The following is a 26,623-nucleotide window of genomic DNA, read 5'->3' as shown; positions in this document are numbered from 1 at the left end:
TGTAGTTTCAATACAATCAGTATTTTATCAGTAGGAGATTATCACTGCAGTACTAGGTGTCAAGTGCCAGGTAGTCCAGCTATTCTGTGTAGCCCCGCCCCCACTACTGATTGGCAGCTTGCTGGCAATGTACACAGGAAGCTTCCAATCAGTGGTGTGGGCGTGGTTATACACAGCAGAGAAAACTGGTCTATCAAAACTGGTCCAAGCAGCTCAGTAAGTGACACATCCCTGGAACCAGGCTCTCTTCCCCTACATCATGCTGCTCTTAGGTTACATAACAAAAACCTGCTGGCAGATTCCCTTTAATATATATAAAAATATGGAAAAGTGGAAAAAAAATTGTCAAACATTTAAAAAAATGTATTTACCTTAAAAACAGGATTTTAAACAATACATTATTTTCTGATGACACCCCAGTTTGGTGGCTTGCAGTTCACCTCATGACTGACTTGTGCATATTGATCTGCTCGGAGCTGTTCAGTACTGAAAACCAATGTTGCATAACTGGATGTTTGATTTTATGGACCGGTTTGATATGGATGTGGAATTACTGAGCCCTCGGGAACGTTGGCATATTTTGGCATTCTCAGAAGGGTCTTCAGTTGTGTCTGAGCCCATAATAACCAAATACATGTGGCCTCCTGGACTCCATCCTTCTGGTGGATACTCGGCATACATTTCCCCTGATACATTTCCCCTGTCCGGCATTAAAGAGGAGTTCCAATACAGAGCAGGCTCGATCTGTGTATAAACAGCAAAATTATTTTAGGCTGAATTTAGATGTTTGTGTTTCGTAGTCTGAATGAAGACCATGATTTCCGAGCTGGCCAAGTGTGTCCTGACCCGAACTTTGTATCGCATGGTCATTGAGGTGTGGAAATCACATTTTCTACTTGGACCGTGAAACATGGACGTCTGACAAAGGCCTTAATTCCCGACAACTGCTCTAATTCTGCCTCAGATTTTGCTGTCCGCAGCAGTGATATCATGTCTACAGTTTATGACCGCTGCAGCCAATCACTGAGCTCAGAGGTCTCACAAAACAGCTTTTTTATTTTACAAAATTAATAATAGAGTCACACTAATAACAGGTGGAAAGTGTAAACCCCAATAAGATGATTCCTAGATGGCAAGTGAGATGTTGGTGCCATGCAGGACTCCTTTGTAATGTCTCTGCCTCCCCTGAGACTTCCCTGCCAACCCTGAGACTGCCCTGCCACCCCTGAGACTGCCCTGCCACCCTTGAGGCTGCCCTGCCACCCCTGAGGCTGCCCTGCCACCCCTGAGACTGCCCTGCCACCCCTGAGACTGCCCTGCCACAGCTTGTACGTCTCTAGTAAAGATCACTTATAGCTCCTTGGTTATATGAATATATTTGACAGAGATGTTGGACATTTGTGTGCTCTGGAGAGCACAGTCTTATTTTTGGACAATAGCTCAGTAGCAAAGGATGGAACGACTTCCTGCGTACAATTTCCTGTAACCATAGCAACCCTTTGTATCCTGTCCGGACTGTGAGAACCAATTGGGAGTAGAGCATTTCCTGTTCAGTCCTTAAAGAAAAAAAAAAGAAAGAAATCACATGTAACGCACTTTTTTCTTCAATTGTCATCCGACTAGTATTCCTCATCCATAAAACAATGAAAGTGCAAGAATATTTCTAAAATGAACAACATTTTGGGGGTAAGAAATTGAGATTTATTGCAACTTTTTGTATGAAGTATAATAGATATTCTGTTGTACATGATGGCGTAAAGCTTTGGAGAGATACAATTCTCTGTATAATTCTTTTACTGTTTTGTGCCAGAACCCTTCTTCTCAACTCTTCTGAAATGTATCTTCAGATATGAAAATATATACATTAATAATCCTCTGCAAGAAATGTAGTGTGTGTGTATATGTGCATATATATATAATTTGCATACTACACATATTTGTGTGTGTCTAGTTATGTTTTCTTCTCTTTCTTTCTCTCTCATTATCTCTTCTTTTTTCTTTCTCTCTCTTCCATGTAGCACTTTCTTTTGCCTCGCTCTTTTTTTCCATAACAGTTAGGCTATGTTCACACTTTGCGTTTTAGCTGTGTGTTTTTTTATGCAAATTAAAAGCAGCTTTTTACAGTACCAGCAACAGTTATGAGATTTCACAAATCTCATGCACACGCTTGTTTTTTTTTAAGGATTGAATTGGAAAACTGCTGCAATTTTTAAAAACTGCAACATGTCAATTCTTTCAGCATTTTTGCAGCGTTTTTTGACTCATGGAAAGCAATGAATAAGTGCAAAAATGCAGAAAAAACAGTGCCATCAGTTTTTGCAGCGTTTTTGGTGAAAAAATGCTGGTACAGCAGGATGTGATACCCATTTATTTTTTTTATTTTTGTGATTTTCCCAAGTTTAAACCAAAATGTCTTAATCTCCTCACATGAGTATGGCTGTTAGTATTAGTACAATTTAATTAAATTAGTAGTATGTATTAAAGTAAAGAATACCCTACCAACTCACTACCCTACCAACTCAATGCTGTACCAATGTGTTAGGTAAACAATACCTGACTAATTCAATTTCCCCCCACTGATTACATTTGCAATTGTGTATTTATTTTTTCATGAACTCATATATCCTTAGCTCAGGGCTGCGCTTCATACATGAATCCAGCTTTTTTGTTCAGAATAGTCACTATATTTTCAGACATAAAAAAAACTTTTTCCACTAAATAATTTGATCAAATTGCCCTTTTGTTCTAAAACTGTTTTATGGTTTCACATACAGTACAGACCAAAAGTTTGGACACACCTTCTCATTTAAAGATTTTTCTGTATTTTCATGACTATGAAAATTGTGCATTCACACTGAAGGCATCAAAACTATGAATTAACACATGTGGAATTATATACTTAACAAAAAAGTATGAAACAACTGAAAATATGTCTTATATTCTAGGTTCTTCAAAGTAGCCACCTTTTGCTTTGATGACTGCTTTGCACACTCTTGGCATTCTCTTGATGAGCTTCAAGAGGTAGTCACCGGAAATGGTCTTCCAACAATCTTGAAGGAGTTCCCAGAGATGCTTAGCACTTGTTGGCCCTTTTGCCTTCACTCTGCGGTCCAGCTCACCCCAAACCATCTCGATTGGGTTCAGGTCTGGTGACTGTGGAGGCCAGGTCATCTGGCGTAGCACCCCATTACTCTCCTTCTTGGTCAAATACCCCTTACACAGCCTGGAGGTGTGTTTGGGGTCATTGTCCTGTTGAAAAATAAATGATGGTCCAATTAAACGCAAACCGGATGGAATAGCATGCCTCTGCAAGATGCTGTGGTAGCCATGCTGGTTCAGTATGCCTTCAATTTTGAATAAATCCCCAACAGTGTCACCAGCAATGCACCCCCACACCATCACACCTCCTCCTCCATGCTTCACGGTGGGAACCGGGTATGTAGAGTCCATCCTTTCACCTTTTCTGCGTCGCACAAAGACACGGTGGTTGGAACCAAAGATCTCAAATTTGGACTCATCAGACCAAAGCTCAGATTTCCACTGGTCTAATGTCCATTCCTTGTGTTCTTTAGCCCAAACAAGTCTCTTCTGCTTGTTGCCTGTCCTTAGCAGTGGTTTCCTAGCAGCTATTTTACCATGAAGACCTGCTGCACAAAGTCTCCTCTTAACAGTTGTTGAAGAGTTGTTTCTGCTGCTAGAACTCTGTGTGGCATTGACCTGGTCTCCAATCTGAGCTGCTGTTAACCTGCGATTTCTGAGGCTGGTGACTCGGATAAGCTTATCCTCAGAAGCAGAGGTGACTCTTGGTCTTCCTTTCCTGGGGCGGTCCTCATGTGAGCCAGTTTCTTTGTAGCGCTTGATGGTTTTTGCAACTGCACTTGGGGACACTTTCAAAGTTTTCCCAATTTTTCGCACTGACTGACCTTAATTTCTTAAAGTAATGATGGCCACTCGTTTTTCTTTACTTAGCTGCTTTTTCCTTGCCATAATACAAATTCTAACAGTCTATTCAGTAGGACTATCAGCTGTGTATTCACCAGACTTCTGCACAACACAACTGATGGTCCCAACCCCATTTATAAGGCTGAAGTGAAACCATTTCCGGTGACTACCTCTTGAAGCTCATCAAGAGAATGCCAAGAGTGTGCAAAGCAGTCATCAAAGCAAAAGGTGGCTACTTTGAAGAACCTAGAATATAAGACATATTTTCAGTTGTTTCACACTTTTTTGTTAACTATATAATTCCACATGTGTTAATTCATAGTTTTGATGCCTTCAGTGTGAATGTACAATTTTCATAGTCATGAAAATACAGAAAAATCTTTAAATGAGAAGGTGTGTCCAAACTTTTGGTCTGTACTGTATGTCTTACATTAGTGGCCTAACACTTTTGTATTGTTCATGCTTGCAAGATGGAAGCAAAGCTGAACTTTGGGTTCCTGCAAAACGCAGCAAGAAAAGCAGCAACAAAAAAACAGGAAAACCTGAGTGTTGTCTGCAGCTTTTTACTGCCAAGAGATCGGGTTTTGGCTGCAGAAAAAAGCAGCAAAAAAAATCAATGTGTGAACCTACCTTTACATAGAGTGAATGTATCTTTTTGGATTTCTATCCATGTTCTGTGACAGAACTACGGTATTTTCTTTTCAAATATTATGTCTTTTTTCTTTCATTTTTTTGTTTCTTTCCCTCTTTTTCTTTCCTTCGCTCTCTTTCTTACTTTCTTTTACTCTCTTCCTCTTCTTTTTTTTATTTTCTTTCCCTTATTTTTTTTCTCTTTTTTTTTCTTTCTTTCTTTTTCTTCCTTTCTATCTTTTTTTCTCCTTTTTATTTATTTTTTCTTTCTTTTTTTTCTGTTTATTTCCTTTTTCCCCTTTTTCTCTCTTTTCTATATAGCCCATAGGATGAATGTATATTTTTGGATTTCTTTCTAAATCTGATAGATACATACATATGCAGTACACAGCCATTCGTATTGATAATGTACAAGAGCTGAGCTTATCATTGCATAGTGCTTGTCATTTTAAATAATTCACAATATCACACAGGACCCATATACTCCTGTATATAAATGAGCCACTGCATTATTGCTTCTTTCATTATATTAGTTTTCTTACAAGGGAATATTTTTTTGTCCCTTTCCAAATTCCGGACTCGCCATACTTTACGTACGCCATGTTAGAACACATCACTTAGTATGTTGTTTTTATTACTACACTTGCTTATCCAATATAAGTCCTCTGCCAGTTTTTCATTAAACACTGGCGCCGATTAACATGAAGTATAACTTATCAAGCAATGGCAGAATATTCATTTTCTAAAGCAGCAGAGCATGAAGGTTTGTTTTGTTCTAGTAAATTATGGGCCTTGTTCAGCAAAATGTCTTCTTAATGCGTGACTGTTTGTTTTCATTTTGCTTGCCAGAACAATTATGAGCAACAAACAAAGGAACGGGCACAGATGCAAGCGCTTTCTCACCCCACTCCGCTTGTGTCTGAGTGGCTATGTCTTTTTGTTGCTTCTGCAGGAAAGGGTCCATTGCTGCCCCACCATTTGCCACATTTGTTTGGAAAAACAGGTTAATTGCCGAAGCTTGGGTCTAACTGCAATCCCGAGGAACTTTCCCAAAACGACCACTCTCATATATTTAACCGGCAACAATATCACTAATGTAAGCCCCAATGAGCTGTCCGACCTTAAGGATCTCGCTGTACTTTTTTTGGACAATTCAAACATTTCATACATACATGCAGAAGCATTTTCCTCCTTAAAAAAACTTTACTCATTGTATCTGAATGATAATTACATCCAACGTTTGGACACATCGATATTTCATGGACTTCTCAACCTTCATTATTTGTACCTTCAACAAAATTGGATTGACCACCTTCCTCATGGGTTGTTTGGCCACCTGAAATCAGCCCGACATTTATACCTACAGAAGAATAGAATTGGTGTCCTCGGCAGCAATCTGTTTTTTGGGATGTTTAACCTTCATACTCTAAATTTAGCCAACAACAATATCTCCCAGATATCTGACTCTGCATGGCGTCATCTAGAAAACCTAGAAAATCTATACCTCGAAAGTAACCATTTAAAGCAAGTGCCATCCAATGCTCTGGGATTACTCAAAGGTCTCAAAAGACTTTCCTTGTCAAATAACCACATTGGATCAATACACAATTTTGCATTCCAAGGACTTAACTCTTTGCAGTATTTGTTTTTAGAGAATGCAAATATTCAGGTAATCAGTGACAAATCTTTTAATGGGCTAAGTAATCTCAAACAGCTGATCTTGAGTCGGAATGAGCTGCATATCCTTGATTCAAAGACTTTTACCAGCCTAAATCAATTAGGGTACCTACAGTTGGACAGAAACGGAATAGTGGCCATATCGGATAACACTTTTGAAGAAATGGGGCCTTCACTAAAAGTTCTTAACCTTGCATTTAATAATCTCACATCTCTGCAGCCTCGAGTGCTTCAACCTCTCATCTCGTTAAGTCATTTCCAAGCCAGTTATAATCCATGGCACTGTGGATGCAACTTGTTGGCACTTAGAAGCTTTCTACTTTCTTCATCTTCTAGATTCAGTTTGCATTGTCACAGCCCACCACAGCTCCAGAACAGACCACTAAGGAATGTGAAATTTACTGAATTTAAGAATTGTGTGGATAGTACAACAGATGCTTCTCTCAGGTTCTTTCGTGTCTTATCAGCAAGTACCGAAAAGATGCATGGGAGTATGAAAATTGTCACTTACAAACCTCTTCTAAGCTCTCTGAGTACCCATACAACTTTTTCTGCCCAATCAACATCTACAGAGACCATTAACATTGTTCATAACCATCAAGGACTAAATGCTAATGATCAATTTTATGAAGAGATTAATCTGTCCAGTAATGGTGTGAGCCCGGCGTCCCTAGACATTGTTACAGTGTCCCTTAAACCAATTGTCCTATGCCAGCCCACGGCAGAAGATCTACACCAGCCATTCTACATTTTGCTCTCATTTTTTATTTTGTCTTGTATTATTATTTGTTTTTTAGTTTATAAAGTTATTCATCTAAAAAAGAAACTAAGGATTCCAGAACACCAAGGAGAGAGTGTGCTGGAATATTACAGCTGCTATCAGACGGGAAGGTATCAGACTACAGATCCCATAACCATTCCACCACCAAATCCCTTGCCAAGTCCTGATGTTGACTTAATAAGGCCATTGAAGCGCACTCCATCAGATTCTCAGACACAGGTCATCTTGTTTGAGCATTCTGCTCTCTGATTTCCACTCACTAGTAGAAAGGATTCCTGTACTAGCATGTTGTGAATAATACTAGGGGGTATCAAAAAGAAATAGGAGGGCTGGGTATTTATAGTAATGGCTTCCGCCGCTCGGTTATATTTGCGGAGATCTGATCTTCTGAGTCAGTTTGTCAGCCAGCAATGTTGGGAAAGGTTGCTTTGGCTCCAGTCATTTTTTTCCCCAATGAGTTGTCCAATCTTTTGCCTATTTTTTGATGACTGATTCATGCGAACAATGCTTGGTTATGAAGTTTTGTTTTCATATGAGAACAAAAGCATAAAAAACTTGTTGGTTCGTACAGGTATTGCTCATGTCATGCCTCAGTTGCCCGTTAAAATTCGATGACCGGAACTCCATGAAATCTCAGTTAATGGTTCATCAGTGTTCCCACAGCATTATTCCATAATTGTTTGACGAGTTATCATTACATTTTCATCAACTCAAGCTGTGAACGGACGTGTGGAACGAGGTTGATCATCAGTTGATATTTCACCTCGTTTAAAACTGGGAATCTTATGGCTGCTTCCTTGTAGGCTGTAGTTAGCGTAACAAACGATTCCCATGTGTTTTTTTTCCTAAAATGAAACAAAATTTCACAGCTGCATGTTGTGTGGGTGAATCAGCCATCACAACATAGGCAAAAGTTTGAACAATTCATTGATAACATAAAAAATCACTGGAGCCAAACGCATCTTTCCCCAACAATGTTGTCTAAAATATTGACTCAAAATGTCTCCATGAACATTAACCTTGCGGCTGGAGCTTATACTAAAAGCGTTCAGACCTCCCGAAGACGATTCCTGTTACTTTAACTACTTATAGTTCATTTCCAAGTGTTTTCAGTGTACATTTGGCATATCCGCTGGAAAAGATCTAACCAAATATGCCAAATGTGTCCAAAGGTTTCCCTTTATCCTACAAGAGTGTCCCTTTGATCTCCACCAGGCTGGTATATATTGGTCTGTATTTGCATCACAGCTTACTTTTTCTAGTTCTGTACTGTACAGTCATCATATAGTAGTAGGTGAGACTACAAAATAATCATGTATATAATTGTATTTCCACCACATACAACTGTACTTATTAATAATTGGAAGTGAACAAATAAAAATAAGTTTTGGGTATAGATAGTTGAATGTCTAAAAAAATATATATTGGCATGCCAGGGCCGGTATGTAACTCCTCACAAGGAGAAATCTTAGACCTCAGTCCGGAGCCTCTCACCTAGTCATATCAGATCTCATACTTTGCACTGATGAGGGGCAATACCCTGAAACACAGTGTCTGCAAACTGAGATTCTCATTTGGCTTTTTTCCTAAGTCATATTGCAAGACTCGTTAAAGGGTGAATAGTGACTTGTAGGAAAGCTGCTTCCAACAGATGGCGCTATAAAGTTCTAGTCCTCTTCATCTCTGTAGAGGTAATTTGCATTAAAAATATATAAATAAAAATCTTAAAAATCATGGATTAATCCCTTAAATTTGTAGTTTTTCCCCTTATAGACATGGTAAAGCTATGAGCAGAAGGCTGTACAGAGTTATGAAGCCCTTGTAGCTTTGTACTACAGAGCCGTAGGTCTCATCATGCCAATATATGGTCCCTCCATTGTCACGGGTGTGTTAGAGGTGACAGACAGTCGCCCTGCAGTTGGTTGCAGGAGATCTCTACGTTTGGTATTGCAGACAACTTCCTATATAAGAGGCTGTCTTCAGGACCGAGCAGCTCCTCCCTGTTGCTAATTAGCTCTCTGGCCTGGGTGTATATACAGTACAGACCAAAAGTTTGGACACACCTCATTTAAAGATTTTTCTGTATTTTCTTAACTGTGAAAATTGTACATTCACACTGAAGGCATCAAAACTATGAATTAACAGATGTGGAATTATATACTTAACAAAAAAGTGTGAAACAACTGAAAATATGTCTTATATTCTAGGTTCTTCAAAGTAGCCAGCTTTTGCTTTGATGACTGCTTTGCACACTCTTGGCATTCTCTTGATGAGCTTCAAGAGGTGGTCACCGGAAATGGTTTTCACTTCACAGGTGTGCCCTGTCAGGTTTAAAAAGTGGGATTTCTTGCCTTATAAATGGGGTTGGGACCATCAGTTGTGTTGTGCAGAAGTCTGGAGGATACACAGCTGATAGTCCTACTGAATAGACTTTTCTTGCCATAATACAAATTCTAACAAAGCAGCTAAGTAAAGAAAAACGAGTGGCCATCATTACTTTAAGAAATGAAGGTCAGTCAGTCCGAAAAATTGGGAAAACTTTGAAAGTGTCCCCAAGTGCAGTTGCAAAAACCAGGCAAAAACCAGGCGCGATCGCCGCCTGGTGTCAGCTGATTCTCACAGCTGACACCCTGTGCTATGTGCAGGGAGCGGTCCCGCACCGCTCCCGGCACATTAACCCCCGCAATGCTGCGATCGAAGTCGATCACAGCATTGCGGTGGCAAGGGGAGGTGATCGCCGATACTCACCTCCTCTTCCGGCCTCCAGCGCTTTCTGCCGCGGCTTCCAGGATGTTGCCATGACGACCCGATGTCGTCATGACAACATCCGGGTCACCAGACAGCAGGAAGATTTTTTTGGACATGCGCAGTGCATCTCCAAACTATCTTCTCCCTGTCCAGCGCTGACAGCCTGCATGGCACAGGGATGGTGCTGCATTCCTGTGCCATGCAGGCGATCAGAGAAAAAAAAGTGAAAGTCCCATAGTGGGACAAAGTAAAAAAGTGTAAAAAGTTTCATAAAGTGGAAAAAAAAAAAAAAAATTGCAAAAATATTTTAAAAGAATAAAAAAAATAATCCACCAAAAATAAAAATATAATGTACCCATCAATAAATATTATTATATAAAAAAAAAACAATAAAAGTACACATATTTGGTATCGCCGCGTCCGGAACGACCTGACCTATAAAACTGTCCCACTAGTTAACCGCTTCAGTGAACACGGTAAAAAAAAAAAAAAAAACGAAGCAAAAAACAATGCTTTATCACCATACCGCCAAACAAAAAATGGAATAACACGCGATCAAAAAGACGGATATAAATAAAAATGGTACCGCTGAAAACGTCATCTCGTCCCGCAAAAAACAAGCCGCAATGCAGCTCCATCAGCCGAAAAATAAAAAAGTTATAGCTCTCAGAATAAAGCGATGCTAAAAAATAATTTTTTCTATAAAATTGCTTTTATTATGTAAAAGTGCAAAACATAGAAAAACTATATAAATGTGGTACCGCTGTAAACGTACTGACCCAAAAAATAAAGCTGCCTTATCAATTTTACCACACGCGGAACGGCATTAAAAAAAAACAAAAAAAACAATTCCTGAATTGTTGGTTTTTGTTTATTCTGCCTCCCAAAAATCGTAATAGAAAGCGATCAAAAAATGTCACGTGCCTGAAAATGGCACCAATAACAACGTCAACTCATCCCGCAAAAAACAAGCCATCACATTACTCTGTCTGCCAAAATATGGAAAAATTATAGCTCTCAAAATATGGCGATGCAATAACTAGATTTTACAAAATATGCGTCTTTTAGTGTGTGACAGCTGTCAATCATAAAAACCCCATATGATTCTGGTATCGCTGTAGTCGCACCGACCCGAAGAATAAGGTCGTCTGATCACTTATACCACACGAGGAACGGCGTAAAAAATAAACTCTCGGTTTGGTTTGTGCTAGGGTTAGGGTTGGGCTGGGGTTAGATTTGGGGTTAGGGTTGTGATGGGGTTGGGATTTTTTTCAAAAGTAAGAAAAAAAGATGACGATATGGCGACTAGTGTTGAGCGCAAGTGCTCGCTACTTGAGTTTGCATCGGGTGCTCTGGTATGCATTGAGTATCATGGGTATTTGAGTGACATGCTCGAGTCTCCGCCCCATATGCTTCACGGGCAAAAAAACTTTGCGGGGATTGCCTGCCATGCACGAGCGATCCCCGCATGTTTTTTTTTGGGTGTCTAATAACCGTGAAACATGCGGGGCAGGGACTCGAGCATGTCACTCGAGCACACGCAGTACATGGTGCATACCTGAGTACCCGATGCAAACTCAAGTAGCGAGCACTTGCGCTCAAGACTAATGACAACTTATTCAATATGATGACCTAATGTTATCAAATTCTGTGTCGTACCTCTGGGTTCAAAATGTTCACTATACCCCTTAATAAAATCCTTGAGGGGTATAGTTTCCAAAATGGGGTCACTTGTGGCACATCAGGGACTCTCCAAACGCGACATGGTCTCCGCTAAAAAATTGAATGGAAAATCGGCTCAAATTGTTAGCGGACGCCATGTTGCGTTTGTAGAGCCCCTGTGTGCCTAAACATTGGAGCTCCCCCACAAGTGACCCCATTTTGGAAACTAGACCACCCAAGGCACCTATCTAGATGCATAGTGAGCACTTGGAACCCCCAGGTGCTTCACAAATTGATTCGTAAAAATGAAAAAGTGGAAAAAAAAATTTCAAAATTTTCACCAAATTTCCATTTTTTTCACAAATAAACGCAAGTGATATCGAAGAAATTTTACCACAATTATGAAGTACTATATGTAACGAAAAAACAATCTCAGAATCAGGGGGATCCGTTGAAGCGTTCCAGAGTAATTACCTCATAAAGTGACAGTGGTCAGAATTGTAAAAATTGGCCTGGTCATTAACGTGCAAACCACCCTCGGGGGTAAAGGGGTTAAATGAGAAGGTGTGTCCAAACTCTCTCCACCCCACAAAATAAAAAGGTATTCCCTGCCTCACCTCTATACATAATCAACCCTATAAAATCCACTCCATCATAGTTTGTTACTTGGATTTTTTTTTTACTTCGGCAGCAGCTATCTGGCACTGGTTGCTCTATGACTTTTAATTTGCCATTTGCTATTATGTGATGAAATGAGCCTATTGTCTATAGGGGTAAGTAGTGAAAAGGGATCTAAAAATACCAGAATCATTTTGGATGAAAATGTGGAAACACAACATGACAATTGGGAATACACTTTATGAATGGTGACCAGGTATCTAATACTTTTTCTGTGACTCGGTCATTCATGTACTTTTAGACGGAGCGCTGTGAACCATGTAAGGCCGTGTGCATATTTGGAGTCTTCTAAAAGCTAAGCAATTTCCCCCTGTTTATTCTTCCCTTGTTGTCTATAGTGTTTACTGGAGGTTGACTAGTGCTCATCTCCTTCCATCCCTAGCCATAGCCGTACGCCAGGGAAAGTAGGGCGAGGCACGCTTTCGGCGATTGCTGGAGAGGCAATATAAGAACGTTAGTTGAGACAGGGTGACGCTAGACCAGACTAGGAGGTCTCCATTTCCCCCTTTCCCTAGTGTCTGGGCTCCCTCTCCCTTTTCCCTCTGTGTTGCACTAACACCTGGCGTGAAATCCATTCTCTGCCAGATGACCACAACATCCATACAAGCTTTATGCAATTGGGGACCCTAAAGAGACGTAATCTTACCGACACATTAGCTGGAGTCTGCTCTGTGGATCGATAACCTTCACTTTTAACAAAATAATAATTCCAATAAAAGCATTTTGTAAAATGACTATTTACAGAGCTCCATAATATTTTTTTCTTTAGATGTATCAGGCACGCTCAGACAGAATGCTCAGGTTGTGTCTTACTTGCTCGGCTTCAGCCTGAGCCTTTCCAGGAAAATCTCTTTCACGTGAAATCCTAATAGAACTTGAGATGCGTAAAACTGACAGCTGTCACTAGATTGACATTTATCTTAAAAGTGAAACTGGAAAAGCCTGAGACCTGCTCAGTACTGCTTGAAAGGTTTACGAGACTCTTCAGATGCAAGTATAAAAGCTGTGCTCAGTCAGTGACAAATGCATAACCTTTTATTGTACGGCACAATGTGGAAAAATAAGGCTATACACAAACATTTCTAGAACAGTGCACTCAATTCTTAAAGTACTTGTGCAGGAATAATATACTGATAACCTATCCCACAGGATAGGTCATCAGTATCAAAACAGTGGCGGTTCAACACATTCCTGCTGCCACCGGTCAGCGGTTTGCAGCTTCCGCTGTGGCCAGATGTGTACAGAGCCAGAGCACCATAGCTCCATACACCATGTAGTGGCCATTCTCAAGTACTGCAGCTCATATCCCACCTCAGAGGAGTTGAGCTGCAGTCTCTTTCTCCAATCACTACACAGTATATGGAGATGGGCTTTTCTGGCTCTGTATATTGTATAAATCCTACCGTATGCTCATATGATATTAATGACCTATACTTAAAGGCGTATTCCCATTTCAAAAATCCTATCCCAATATGTAGTAGGTGTAATAATAATATTATCAAATACCTCCAATTAGAAATGTAGTATAGTTTTTCTGATTCGCTATGTCACTTTCCTCATGTGCAGGCATTGCAGGACCTTAGCTACCCATGGTTACGACCACTACCAACTAGCTAACTGTCAATATATCAGTGGTCATAACCATGGATACCTAAGGTCCTGCAATGCCAGCACATGAGGAAAGAGACATAGTGAATCAGAAGAACTATACTACATCTCTAAGTGGAAGTATTTTCTAATATTATTATTATTATTACACCTACTACATATTGTGATAGGATTTTTGAGATGGGAATACCCCTTTAATGGTTCCTTAATAGCAGCAGGGACCAGTATTTGGTCCTTCTTCCTGTACAGTAGTGATGTACGTCCTGGTGCATGCACAGTGACTAGGTGTGTTAAACTGAGCAAGGACACATCCGCTACTGTGCAGAGGCAGCAAGGAAAAGTACTGATCCTCTGATCCTTGCTGCCATCACAAAACAACCAATGGTGTCTTGACTTCCAAAAAATAAAAGTTACTAAGAGTCTCGACAACTGGCAATGTTATGTGTTTGTGTGTATTGCAGGAGGTTTTTGAAGAATTATGTGTAATAAATTTGGGGTGAGCATATTCGAGTCTGTAAATATTGTGCAGTGGTGCGCTTTTCTCAAAAATTTTCAAGTCTGATTTAAGGGAATCAGTCAGCAAGTTAGAGATGGAGGCTGATTTATTACCTTGTGTGCTTGTGTTTACTTATAGTGAAGGTTTTATCACTTGTGATTAGCATTGTCAGACTACACTGGTCTGACTCCGCCCCTCCTCCTGTGATAAGCAGCTCACTGTTAATAGCCATTGTATATAGAAAGCCTGGTGTGGGCGGGGTTAGCTGTGGTGTGGGTGGGGTTAGCTTTCTCAGCTCTGCTGCATTCTACATCTAAAAGCTCTGTTTGTGTCACACCCAGAAATCTAAGTGATACATAGTTGGATTCAGGGTCTTTTTTCCTACATTATGCTGCTCTCAGATGAAATAGCAAAAACCTGCTGACAGATTTCCTGTAAGGCCCCCATACACAGTAGAATAAAGTTGCCTGAACCTTCTGATAGTCTAATGTGTATTTGGACTTTCCGACTCTCCCCTGACACATAAAGGGGACAGAAGGATTTTCGTGATGGAGTTCCGAACAATCCTTTTGTTCGTCGGGGAAATAAGCAGCTGTCAGAGAAGTCAGGCCACAGCTCTCAGAGAACACAGGAATGCTCGGCCGAGTGGGGGGCTCAAGAAAGCTATCTAATGTGTATGGGGGCAGTTAGAGTCATTGAATAAGTTATTTAACCATTGTTGACACTGATTTATTTCTCGGATTGACCCAATGTAATGGTGGTGATAGTTAAAGGATAGTAATAAAAAGGGAGTTCAAGCAACCCTACATTTGCGATCATAAAGTTGCATAACGGAGACGATTATCTCCATTTACCGACCTGCCGCATGCGAACGAATCGTTCATCTCTGAAATATCTTTTTTTTATCAGTAACTATTCCTCCCAAACCACATCAGATAAGTCAAGAGCGAAGGAAAGGTTTGCCGCTGATGATACAGAACACTTCAATGATGAAAGAAGGACCAGCGGGCACTTAATGATTCTTTAGCATACAGCGTGTCAGCGAATAAATGATTATTTTTTTCTGCTATACTTGGCTTATTATTATTATTTATTATTATAGCGCCATTTATTCCATGGCGCTTTACATATCATTATGCCAACATAGGGAAGTGCAGACTTTTTCCCAGCTCTTGTTTAGCAGTATTGAGTCAAATCTGCTCATAAATTCTCTGTTTTTAAGCCTCATTCACATTTCAGTATTTTATTGTTTTTCAGAAATATATTAAGACAAAAGCAGGAATGGATTCTTATCACAGGAGAAAAACATAATAGAAACTTTTTTACTCCCCTTTGTTGAATCCTTATGTAAAGAGGACCTGTCACTAGCCATAAATACGTCCCTTTGTTTTAACCTGCTGTAAATGCCTCTGTTCTCCTGAATCTGGCGCTGTTTTTTTTTACTTTTGTTCCTACTTTGGCTCCTTCCTTTATCTAAGTTTAGTCTATTTAGTCAACTGGGCGTGGTGCCCAAAAAGACCCCAAATCGAGTAAAATAAAAAAATTACATATTCATGGCAAGTGACAAGTCCTCTGTAAAGGGAATCTATCAGCAGGTTTTTGCTATGTAATCTGAAGGCAGCAAGAGATGGGGATTGAAACACCATTTTCAACGATGTGTCACTTAGTAGGCTGTGTGCTGTTGTTTCAATACAATGAAGGATTTATCAGCTGGAGATAATCACTGCCTGGACTACAGCTCAGGAGTCCTAGTCCGACCACGCCCCCTCCTGTTATAAGCAGGTCACTGTCAGTAGACAATGTATACAAAATCTGTAGCAACGGGCAGGGTCAGCTTTTGAGCTCTGCTATATGCTACATCTAAAAACTCTGACTGTGTCAGAATGGCTGCACCCAGCAAACTAAATGATAAATCGCTGGAATCAGGGTCTCTTTTCCTACATTATGCTGCTCTCAGATGAGGTAGCAAAAACCTGCTGACAGATTACATTAAAAAAAATACTGATCAAATACTGAAGTGTGACTCTGCCTTGAAAATATATATATTATAGGACAGATTCATCAACCAAATTCTTATATAAAATTGCTTGAAATCTTGCAAAATTCAAAGTTACTTAAAACATTTCTGAATTTCTGATTTCTTTAACTTTTTGAAAAATGAGCAGAGATCGGGCTGGATGGAGCATTACCAAGTTCTCTCAGCAAATTCATCATAATTTATGCCACAGAAATGGAATATGCTGTGAGTGAAATGGCGTAAATTATGACAAAATATATGTCTGCCCCTGTCCTTACCCATGTGCCTGCTAATATCATGATGAATGAGCCACACTGCTTCTCAAAGGCCAAAAGCCCACATTTTGCAAAGCTAGTGGTGGTCCAAGTTGTTTAGTTGTCACCATTCCTATATTGATCAGCTATCCTAAGACCAGGCAAATATTGTAAAATAATTGTGTATAGAGACTCTGATTCATAATAATGGTTTTGTGCAAGCCAAGATTTTGCAAAAATTTTTACAACTTTCACTCTAGTTCTGCCAAATTGGGGCAGGATGGGAGTTTGCCACCTAATCTGGTGTAATTCATGACAATCTGTGACGTTGCTTATGCCAGACATCTTACTCCAGTGCCTGACTGGAGTAATATTAGTGGCGAGGCACTCAGAGGTGCACGCCGCTTTTCAGATGCTTCTGATTCATTAAGAGTCGCGTGCCTCTTATAGGGAATCTGTCACCCCCTGGGACCTATCAGACCTTCAATATGGCCATACAGGGGATAGAAATGTGAATCTATACATACCTGTATGGCACATAGTAGAGGTCTGATTGCTGTGTAATAACTTTTTATTAAATTAGTTTTGACAAGCTTCCCGTCAGGGGGACGCGAAGAAATCCTCTGCCAATTAACTTAGTTTCCATATCCCCCCCTCCCCTGCACGACACTGGGCCCTGTGACATGCAGTTCCCGGCCGGATCTTGCGCCTGCGCAATTTACCCTGTACAGAAGGCGGAGTAATCCCTGCCGTCTGTGTAGCCTTGTGGAGCAGGAAACTTGTGCTCAGGGAAGGCAGAGTTGCTCACCGGCTCCACAAGGCTACACAGACGGCAGGGATTACTGCGCCTTCCTCCAAATTAACTGTCCTGGAGAGCCTTGCACTATTCTCAATAGAAATCCTGGCAAATGTCCTGCAGGACATCATATAAAAAGGTAGGAAACACCGTTTTCTGGAACCTTTAACTATAACTAATACTGATATTCTACATTTTAGTTTTGGATTTAATTTGCAGCGTATCTCTAACTTTTTACATGAGATCACAGAAGAACCATTACATATATAGCCTATTAAGATTTTTTGTAGGAAAGTTTGTGGACACTTACTTTATATTACGTAAGTTCAAAGTTCAAATTTATGGTATAAAAAAATCTTGCCAATATCTATGTTTTGCAGCTGTAGAGATTGACGCTTCTGTTGTGCGATATCTTCAGTACTGCTCCGCAGCGGAGCCCATGTTTGCTGTTGGGAGGTTGTTGTAAAATCCTCCTCTATTTCTCCTGGATTTACATAAATCTGTACAATTAAATGACACTTGTCTTTTAACATTTGCATTATCATTAGGTCCTTCATTGTTTCTTGTTTCTTTGTGCATTTTACGCTGTGGCTTTTTATCAATGTAATTTCATGATTTAGTTCCTGCTGTCCGGTACAGAAAACCATCTTCTTCATTTTCATTAACATTTTTTTTTCTTTTTTTTTTTCTATCGGAAAAAAAAAAACACTCTGCAAAATGAAAACTTGCTAGACCAATACTTGTTGTTCTGGGGCATGAAATGCCAATTTATGAATTCTGGGAAATAATGACAAACGGGGAATTTCTCATTATAAAGGGGAACGGCTTTAAACATCCTTTACAGTTTACTTTGCTCATAGAAAGCATTTGTGTTTCATGATGCAGAAGATTTACTATATAGTGATCAGGAGGTTATATAAAAGCAGCAGCTGTAGAGGATTCCAGCAGTACTTTGTGTAATAGCTCATTTTCTTTTCAAAGAGAACCTGTCATCAGGTTTTCCCAATATAAACTATGGCCAACACCTTTATTGCCTTTTTTACATCAGTCTAGCAATCTGAATACAAGCCCCCAACCTTTCCGCATAGCCCAAAAAATAACTTTTATAATCCCCCCATAAAACGATGTCCAGTCCGATGGGCATCGCTGGTCTTGCTTCGGTTCTTAGTTTATCCTCGCAGTCGCCGTTATCTTCCTTGCTCCATGTGGATGATGTGCCCTACATCATCCACGCAATGTCCTGCCAAGTACTCCTGTAGGACGCGTCATCCACATGAAGCAAACAGGAGGACGGCGTTTGCGAGGAGAAAGGAGGCGCCGAGGCAAGACTAGCGATGCCCATCGGTGTGCGCCTTATTTGGTGATTATTAAAGGTATTTTTTGGGCTATGCAGAAGGGGTTGGGGACTTGTATACAACTTCCTAGACTGTTGTAAAAGAGGCATTAAAGGTGGTGGCCGTAGTTTATATTGGGAAAGCCTGGTGACCCTTTCCCTTTAAGAGCTGAGCAAAAAAAAAATCTTTCCTAAGTGATCTACATTGATTACAATAAATAAAGTTTTTTTTTCATGAATAAAAACAAAAAGATGCATGGCATTATAAATAAATTCCTAAACGCCCTTAATTAGCAAATATTGCTTAGGGAGCTAAACACTATAGTGCATTATTACACTAACAGAAACCTGTACTTGAATGTTTGACCTGGAGATAGTCTATATGCTGTATTTCAAACTATCTCCTGGTCAAAGCAGCCACTCAGCATCCAGAAAGACAGTGCAGACAGCAACATGAGCAGCCTCTTCTTAACTCACCAATTCTTACCTCAGCACCTCTAGTATCTCCAGTATTAGATCAGACAGGGTGGACAACAGTGTGAGCAGCCTCTTCTTACCTCGTCACCTCTGGTATCTCCAGCAATAGATCAGATAGACAGGGTGGACAGCAGTATGAACAGCCTCTTCTTTCCTTGCCATCTCTGGTATCTCAGGTATTAGATCAGATAGATATGGTGGATAGCAGTATGAACATCCTCTTCTTACCTCAGCGCCTCTGGTATTTCCAGTAATAAATCAGATAGACAGGGTGGACTGCAGTGTGAGCAGCCTCTTCTTTTCTCACCACATCTCATATCTCCAGTATTAGATCGGATAAACAGGATGCACAGCAATGTAAGCAGCCTCTTCTTTCTTCACCACGTCTGATATCTCCAGTATTAGATCAGATATACAGGTTTGACAGCAGTGTGAGCAGTCTCTTCTTTCCTTAGCACCCTGGTATCTTTAGTACTAGATGAAAATTTATACTGGAAATTCATCTTCCCAAACATGAGAGTAAGGGAGTTGAGCTTTCTATTGCGCCTGCTCCCAGTCTCCTGTACCATTAACATTCTAAAACTGTTTTTTTTCAGTGTAGCAAGACAGTAGCAATTTAAATGTTTAAAGGGAACCTGTCATGTCCTATCTACTATGTAAACTGCCCCCATAGCGTTGTTAGTGATGCAATGTGCATCATATGAGTATATAACATTTTATATACTTATAATGCTACTTGCTCGTTCAGTCATAGGGGTGTGATCCTCGTATTCAGTCATGGGCAGGCGCCACATGCAGTCAGGGCTGGCGCCGCCCATGTATTTGAATTTTGCTACCGGCAAGCGCTGATATTTGTGTGGCGAATGCGCTGTATGACATGGCCAGGCAGTAAAGCTTCCAGCGCTGGGAGCCGCGCATGCGCTGTGAGGCTGTGTAGTTGTGGAAACTACACAGCCTCACAGCGCATGCGCGGCTCCCAGCGCTGGAAGCTTTACTGCCTGGCCGTGTCATACAGCGCATGCGCCCCACAAATATCAGCGCTTGCCGGGAGCAAAATTCAAATACATGGGCGGCGCCAGCCCTGACTGCATGTGGCGCCTGCCCATGACTGAATACGAGGATCACACCCCTATGACTGAACGAGCAAGTAGGATTATAAGTATATAAAATGTTATATACTCATATCTGCACCAATTTTAATGAAAAAAGCGTGTTAGAGATGCACATTGCATCACTAGCAACGCTATGGGGGCAGTTTACATAGTAGCTAGGACATGGCAGGTTTCCTTTAAGAGTTATTACTGGCCCCACTATTTTGCAGAAAATGGGCATCTCTAATTCAAATATTTGCTTTAGTTGTGGACTAGCTCAAGGACTTCTATACAGTCTTGTCCTAAGCTCTCACCATTCTGGTCGGAGATAGTCCTCTTCATGCATATCTATTTTAATTCCCATAGAGTCCTCTCCTTACAGGTGTGTCTACTGGGGGTCTTGGATGACTTGATCTAGAATTCCAACAAACGATTATTCTTTTGCATTCTTCTTTTCTGTGCCAGGAAAGTGGTCATAATCCACATCGGACTGGAGTACTTTGAGCCCACCAAAGAAAATCATTCATGGAGCCCACTATGTAGCTTACATAGAAATAATACAACACCACTAATTGTATGGTAAAATGTGCTGATATCGCGGTGTAATATAAAACACAATGACCCGCTTTGATCAAAAATGTCGTAAATCTTTAGCGTACTCATTCCAAACCAACCCATATTTATCAAATGTTCTTAATGATCAATTTGGTGCCAATTACAAGAGCGCAACTTTTTAGGCATGGTAGTACACTTCCTAATAAAAAAAAGAGCTGGCGTCCAGTGTGTTAAATGTTGCATAAGTGTATAATTTTGCGCAAATTGCAACTTTTTAAGAGTGTTAAAAATGGTTGTTTTATAAATATATTTATTCCATGCATTTTTTTTTTAGACAGCCAGGGCCGTGACAAGGGCGCTCCATCTCTCCGTGCATGAACAGAAAATCAATTTAAAACAGCATTAATCCCTTGGTACAAATGAGTGTACCAGTATGTCAGCGCCGCAGTCCGCATATGTGGGGGGAGGCTCAGGAGCTGTGCCCGCTACACAAGCAGCAGATGCCAACTGTGTAATACATCCAGCATGTGCATGTAACCGCAGCGAATAGAGTAAGCTCCTATCACTGCTATTTAATCATCTAGATGCCACTGTCAGTCACTGACACTGATATTTTTATTGATGCGATTGTGAGGTGATGATGGGTTACCATGCAGCTTGAGGCTTGAAGGCCCCCAGTGCTGCCATCTTGGTACTCCTCTGAAGTCCTGCCTTAGGCTGTATTCATATGAGACCATTATTTATACTTGAACTGCAAGTTAGTGCCCTAGGCAGTCACCCACCTCTTCCTTCGTCCCACCCCTGAAGACAGCGATGACAGGACTACAATATGCAAAAAGAACTTCGGCACTCCATACATGAAAATATAAGAAATATTGTATCTAGACTAATGTCACTTTGAAAAATGAAGTTTTTTTGCACATAATTTGGCCAATTTATGTGTGCCCATCAACCACGACAAGGTCACCTTCGTATGATGGGAAACTACGCTACGCTACCACTAGATATGCCACTCTTGGGCTGTAAGCCTGTATGGACAATATGTCTATGCTTGGGCTTTTAACCTACAATGTATGGGCTGGTAGAGCTAGTTAAAACCACCTGTGACTGAATGGGAGGGACACATGGTCAGAAAAAAGGCTGTCAAACTTCTAATAGTGTGAACACGTACCTGCTGCAATGCTCCAGGAGCGGGATCCCAAAAATGATTAATAGAAAAAAGAGAGGGGTCGCTCACTGGTCTATTCGGGTGCTCTGAAGAAAAGAGTAATCTCAATTGCAAAAAGAACTTCGGCACTCCATACATGAAAATATAAGAAATATTGTATCTAGACTAATGTCACTTTGAAAAATGAAGGTTTTTTGCACATAATTTGGCCAATTTATGTGTGCCCATCAACCACGACAAGGTCACCTTCGTATGATGGGAAACTACGCTACTGAATGGGAGGGACACATGGTCTAGATACAATATTTCTTATATTTTCATGTATGGAGTGCCGAAGTTCTTTTTGCAATTGAGATTACTCTTTTCTTCAGAGCACCCGAATAGACCAGTGAGCGACCCCTCTCTTTTTTCTATTAATCATTTTTGGGATCCCGCTCCTGGAGCATTGCAGCAGGTACGTGTTCACACTATTAGAAGTTTGACAGCCTTTTTTCTGACCATGTGTCCCTCCCATTCAGTCACAGGTGGTTTTAACTAGCTCTACCAGCCCATACATTGTAGGTTAAAAGCCCAAGCATAGACATATTGTCCATACAGGCTTACAGCCCAAGAGTGGCATATCTAGTGGTAGCGTAGCGTAGTTTCCCATCATACGAAGGTGACCTTGTCGTGGTTAATGGGCACACATAAATTGGCCAAATTATGCGCAAAAAACCTTCATTTTTCAAAGTGACATTAGTCTAGATACAATATTTCTTATATTTTCATGTATGGAGTGCCGAAGTTCTTTTTGCAATTGAGATTACTCTTTTCTTCAGAGCACCCGAATAGACCAGTGAGCGACCCCTCTCTTTTTTCTATAGGACTACAATATGCAACTTCAATTTAGAAACCATCATAAATATGTTGTTTTTTCACATCTAAAGGTAACCATCTCCCATTTTCTGATTATTTTAATATTAAACACAGGTACTGAAAACTGGTGTAATAAATGGTGACAACAATTGATAGATTTGGCTTAGGCATACACAACTATGAAATGTCACAATATGTGCTAACATTTTGCCACAAACTCAATGATAAATGTCCCCTAATGTTTATTAACCACTAAACCAATGTTTTATAGTACCAGTGTAGTGGAACTCTTGAGAAAATCGGCACTTCGGATTTGACATGAATAATATGTCAATTTATGCTGAGGGATATTCACCACCGATTTTTTCCTTGCCATACAAAGGATGAAGTCTGCAGTAAAGGTGCTCATAAGTAGGGATGAGCGGACCCATGGAAGGTACCAGAACTGTATCTGAACCGCATAGAAATCAATGGGGACCCGAACTTTGGAGCTGTAAAATTTCTCTTTTTCTCTCTCCCTCTCTAAACCCCTCTCTCATCCTCCCTCCTTCTCTCTCTGTCCCGCTCTCTCTCTGTCCCTCCCTCCCTCTCTCTGTCCCTCCCTCTCTCTTTCTGTCCTTCCCTCTCTCTTTCTGTCCTTCCCTCTCTATTTCTGTCCTTCCCTCTCTCTTTCTGTCCCTCCCTCTCTTCCTGTCCCTCCCTCTCTCTTCCTGTCCCTCCCTCTCTTTCTGTCCCTCCCTCTCTTTCTGTCCCTCTCTCTCTTTCTGTCCCTCTCTCTCTCCCTTTCCCTCTCTCCCCCTCCCTCTCTGTCCCTCCCTCTCTGTCCTTCCCTCTCTCTGTCCCTCCTTCGCTCTGTCCCTCCTTCGCTCTGTCCCTCTTACTCCCTCTCTCTCTCCCTTTCCCTCTCTTCCCCCTCCCTTTCTCTGTCCCTCCCTCTCTCTGTCCCTCCCTCTCTCTGTCCCTCCCTCTCTCTGTCCCTCCCTCTCTCTGTCCCTCCCTCTCTCTGTCCCTTCCTCTCTCTGTCCCTTTCTCTCTCTGTCCCTCCCTCTCTCTGTCCCTCCCTCTCTCTGTCCCTCTTTCTCCCTCTCTCTCTCCCTTTCCCTCTCTGTCCCTTCCATTTCTCTGTCCCTCCCTCTCTCTGTCTTTCCCTCTCTCTGTCCCTCCCTCTCTCTGTCCCTCCCTCTCCCTCTCTGTCCCTCCCTCTCCCTCTCTGTCCCTCTTTCTCCCTCTCTCTCTCCCTTTCCCTCTCTCCCTTTCCCTCTCTCCCTTTGCCTCTCTCCCTTTGCCTCTCTGTCCCTTCCTCTCTGTCCCTTCCTCTCTGTCCCTCCCTCTCTCTGTCCCTCTCTCTCTCTGTCCCTCTCTCTCTCCCTTTCCCTCTCTGTCCCTCTCTCTCTCTCTGTCCCTCCCTCTCTCTGTCCCTCCCTCTCTCTGTCCCTCCCTCTCTCTGTCCCTCCCTCTCTCTGTCCCTCTTTCTCTCTCCCTTTCCCTCCCTCTCTCTGTCCCTCCCTCTCTCTCTCCCTCTCTCTCTGTCCCTCCCTCTCTCTCTCCCTCTCTCTCTCTGTCCCTCTCTCCCTCTCTCTCTCTGTCCCTCCCTCCCTCTCTGTCCCTCCATCCCTCTCTGTCCCTCCCTCTCTCTGTCCCTCCCTCTCTCTGTCCCTCCCTCTCTCTGTCCCTCCCTCTCTCTGTCCCTCCCTCTCTCTGTCCCTCCCCGTCTCTGTCCCTCCCTCTCTTTCTCTGTCCCTCCCTCTCTCTCTCTCTGTCCCTCCCTCCCTCTCTCTCTGTCCCTCCCTCCCTCTCTCTGTCCCTCCCTCTCTCCCTTTCCCTCTCTGTCCCTCTCTCTCTCTCTGTCCCTCCCTCTCTCTGTCCCTCCCTCTCTCTGTCCCTCTTTCTCTCTCCCTTTCCCTCCCTCTCTCTGTTTCTCCCTCTCCCTCTCCCTCTCTCTCTCTGTCCCTCTCTCCCTCTCTCTCTCTGTCCCTCCCTCCCTCTCTCTCTCTGTCCCTCCCTCCCTCTCTCTCTCTGTCCCTCCCTCCCTCTCTGTCCCTCCCTCCCTCTCTGTCCCTCCCTCCCTCTCTGTCCCTCCCTCCCTCTCTGTCCCTCCATCCCTCTCTGTCCCTCCCTCTCTCTGTCCCTCCCTCTCTCTGTCCCTCCCCGTCTCTGTCCCTCCCTCTCTTTCTCTGTCCCTCCCTCTCTGTCCCTCCCTCCCTCTCTCTGTCCCTCCCTCTCTCCCTTTCCCTCTCTGTCCCTCTCTCTCTCTCTGTCCCTCCCTCTCTCTGTCCCTCCCTCTCTCTGTCCCTCTTTCTCTCTCCCTTTCCCTCCCTCTCTCTGTCCCTCCCTCTCTCTCTCCCTCTCTCTCTGTCCCTCCCTCTCTCTCTCCCTCTCTCTCTCTGTCCCTCTCTCCCTCTCTCTCTCTGTCCCTCCCTCTCTCTCTCTGTCCCTCCCTCCCTCTCTGTCCCTCCATCCCTCTCTGTCCCTCCCTCTCTCTGTCCCTCCCTCTCTCTGTCCCTCCCTCTCTCTGTCCCTCCCTCTCTCTGTCCCTCCCCGTCTCTGTCCCTCCCTCTCTTTCTCTGTCCCTCCCTCTCTCTCTCTCTGTCCCTCCCTCCCTCTCTCTGTCCCTCTCTCTCTCCCTTTCCCTCTCTGTCCCTCTCTCTCTCTCTGTCCCTCCCTCTCTCTGTCCCTCCCTCTCTCTGTCCCTCCCTCTCTCTGTCCCTCCCTCTCTCTGTCCCTCCCTCTCTCTGTCCCTCCCTCTCTCTGTCCCTCTTTCTCTCTCCCTTTCCCTCCCTCTCTCTGTCCCTCCCTCTCTCTCTCCCTCTCTCTCTCCCTCTTTCTCTCTGTCCCTCTCTCTCTCTGTCCCTCCCTCCCTCTCTCTCTCTGTCCCTCCCTCCCTCTCTGTCCCTCCCTCTCTCTCTCTCTGTCCCTCCCTCCCTCTCTCTGTCCCTCCCTCTCTCTGTCCCTCCCTCTCTCTGTCCCTCCCTCTCTCTCTCTGTCCCTCCCTCTCTCTGTCCCTCTCTCTCTCTGTCCCTCCCTCCCTCTCTCTCTCTGTCCCTCCCTCCCTCTCTCTCTCTGTCCCTCCCTCCCTCTCTCTCTGTCCCTCCCTCTCTGTCCCTCCATCCCTCTCTGTCCCTCCCTCTCTCTGTCCCTCCCTCTCTCTGTCCCTCCCTCTCTCTGTCCCTCCCTCTCTCTGTCCCTCCCCGTCTCTGTCCCTCCCTCTTTCTCTGTCCCTCCCTCTCTCTCTCTGTCCCTCCCTCCCTCTCTCTGTCCCTCCCTCTCTCTCTCTGTCCCTCCCTCTCTCTGTCCCTCTCTCTCTCTGTCCCTCCCTCCCTCTCTCTCTCTGTCCCTCCCTCCCTCTCTCTCTCTGTCCCTCCCTCCCTCTCTCTCTCTCTCTGTCCCTCCCTCCCTCTCTGTCCCTCCATCCCTCTCTGTCCCTCCCTCTCTCTGTCCCTCCCTCTCTCTGTCCCTCCCTCTCTCTGTCCCTCCCTCTCTTTCTCTGTCCCTCCCTCTCTCTCTCTCTGTCCCTCCCTCCCTCTCTCTGTCCCTCCCTCTCTCTGTCCCTCCCTCTCTCTCTCTGTCCCTCCCTCTCTCTGTCCCTCTCTCTCTCTGTCCCTCCCTCCCTCTCTCTCTCTGTCCCTCCCTCCCTCTCTCTCTCTGTCCCTCCCTCCCTCTCTCTCTGTCCCTCCCTCTCTCTCTCTGTCCCTCCCTCCCTCTCTCTCTCTGTCCCTCCCTCTCTCTCTGTCCCTCCCTCTCTCTGTCCCTCCCTCCCTCTCTCTCTGTCCCTCCCTCCCTCCCTCTCTCTCTCTGTCCCTCCCTCTCTCTCTGTCCCTCCCTCCCTCTCTCTCTCTGTCCCTCCCTCCCTCTCTC

The 26,623-nt window shown here is 42.9% G+C and overlaps 2 protein-coding genes across 2 annotated transcripts in view; both read left to right on the top strand.

Moving 5' to 3' along the window:
• The window catches only part of IPO11 (importin 11), a 590,907-nt gene that overhangs the window by 418,721 nt on the left and 145,563 nt on the right, over positions 1-26,623 (top strand). The window lies entirely within an intron of this gene.
• LRRC70 (leucine rich repeat containing 70) lies at positions 1,548-10,951 on the top strand. Its single transcript, XM_073680249.1, has 2 exons — positions 1,548-1,686; positions 5,422-10,951. Exon 2 carries the CDS (start codon positions 5,429-5,431, stop codon positions 7,277-7,279), a length of 1,851 nt encoding a protein of 616 aa, XP_073536350.1. The 5' UTR covers positions 1,548-1,686; positions 5,422-5,428; the 3' UTR covers positions 7,280-10,951.

Source organism: Phyllobates terribilis, unplaced genomic scaffold (assembly GCF_046119375.1).
Source record: "Phyllobates terribilis strain yellow unplaced genomic scaffold, ASM4611937v1 Scaffold_1__5_contigs__length_1240528914, whole genome shotgun sequence".
NCBI classification, from domain to species: domain Eukaryota; kingdom Metazoa; phylum Chordata; class Amphibia; order Anura; family Dendrobatidae; genus Phyllobates; species Phyllobates terribilis.
The sequence above is the reverse complement of the archived record's forward strand: the minus strand, read 5'-3'. Positions and strand labels throughout refer to the sequence as shown.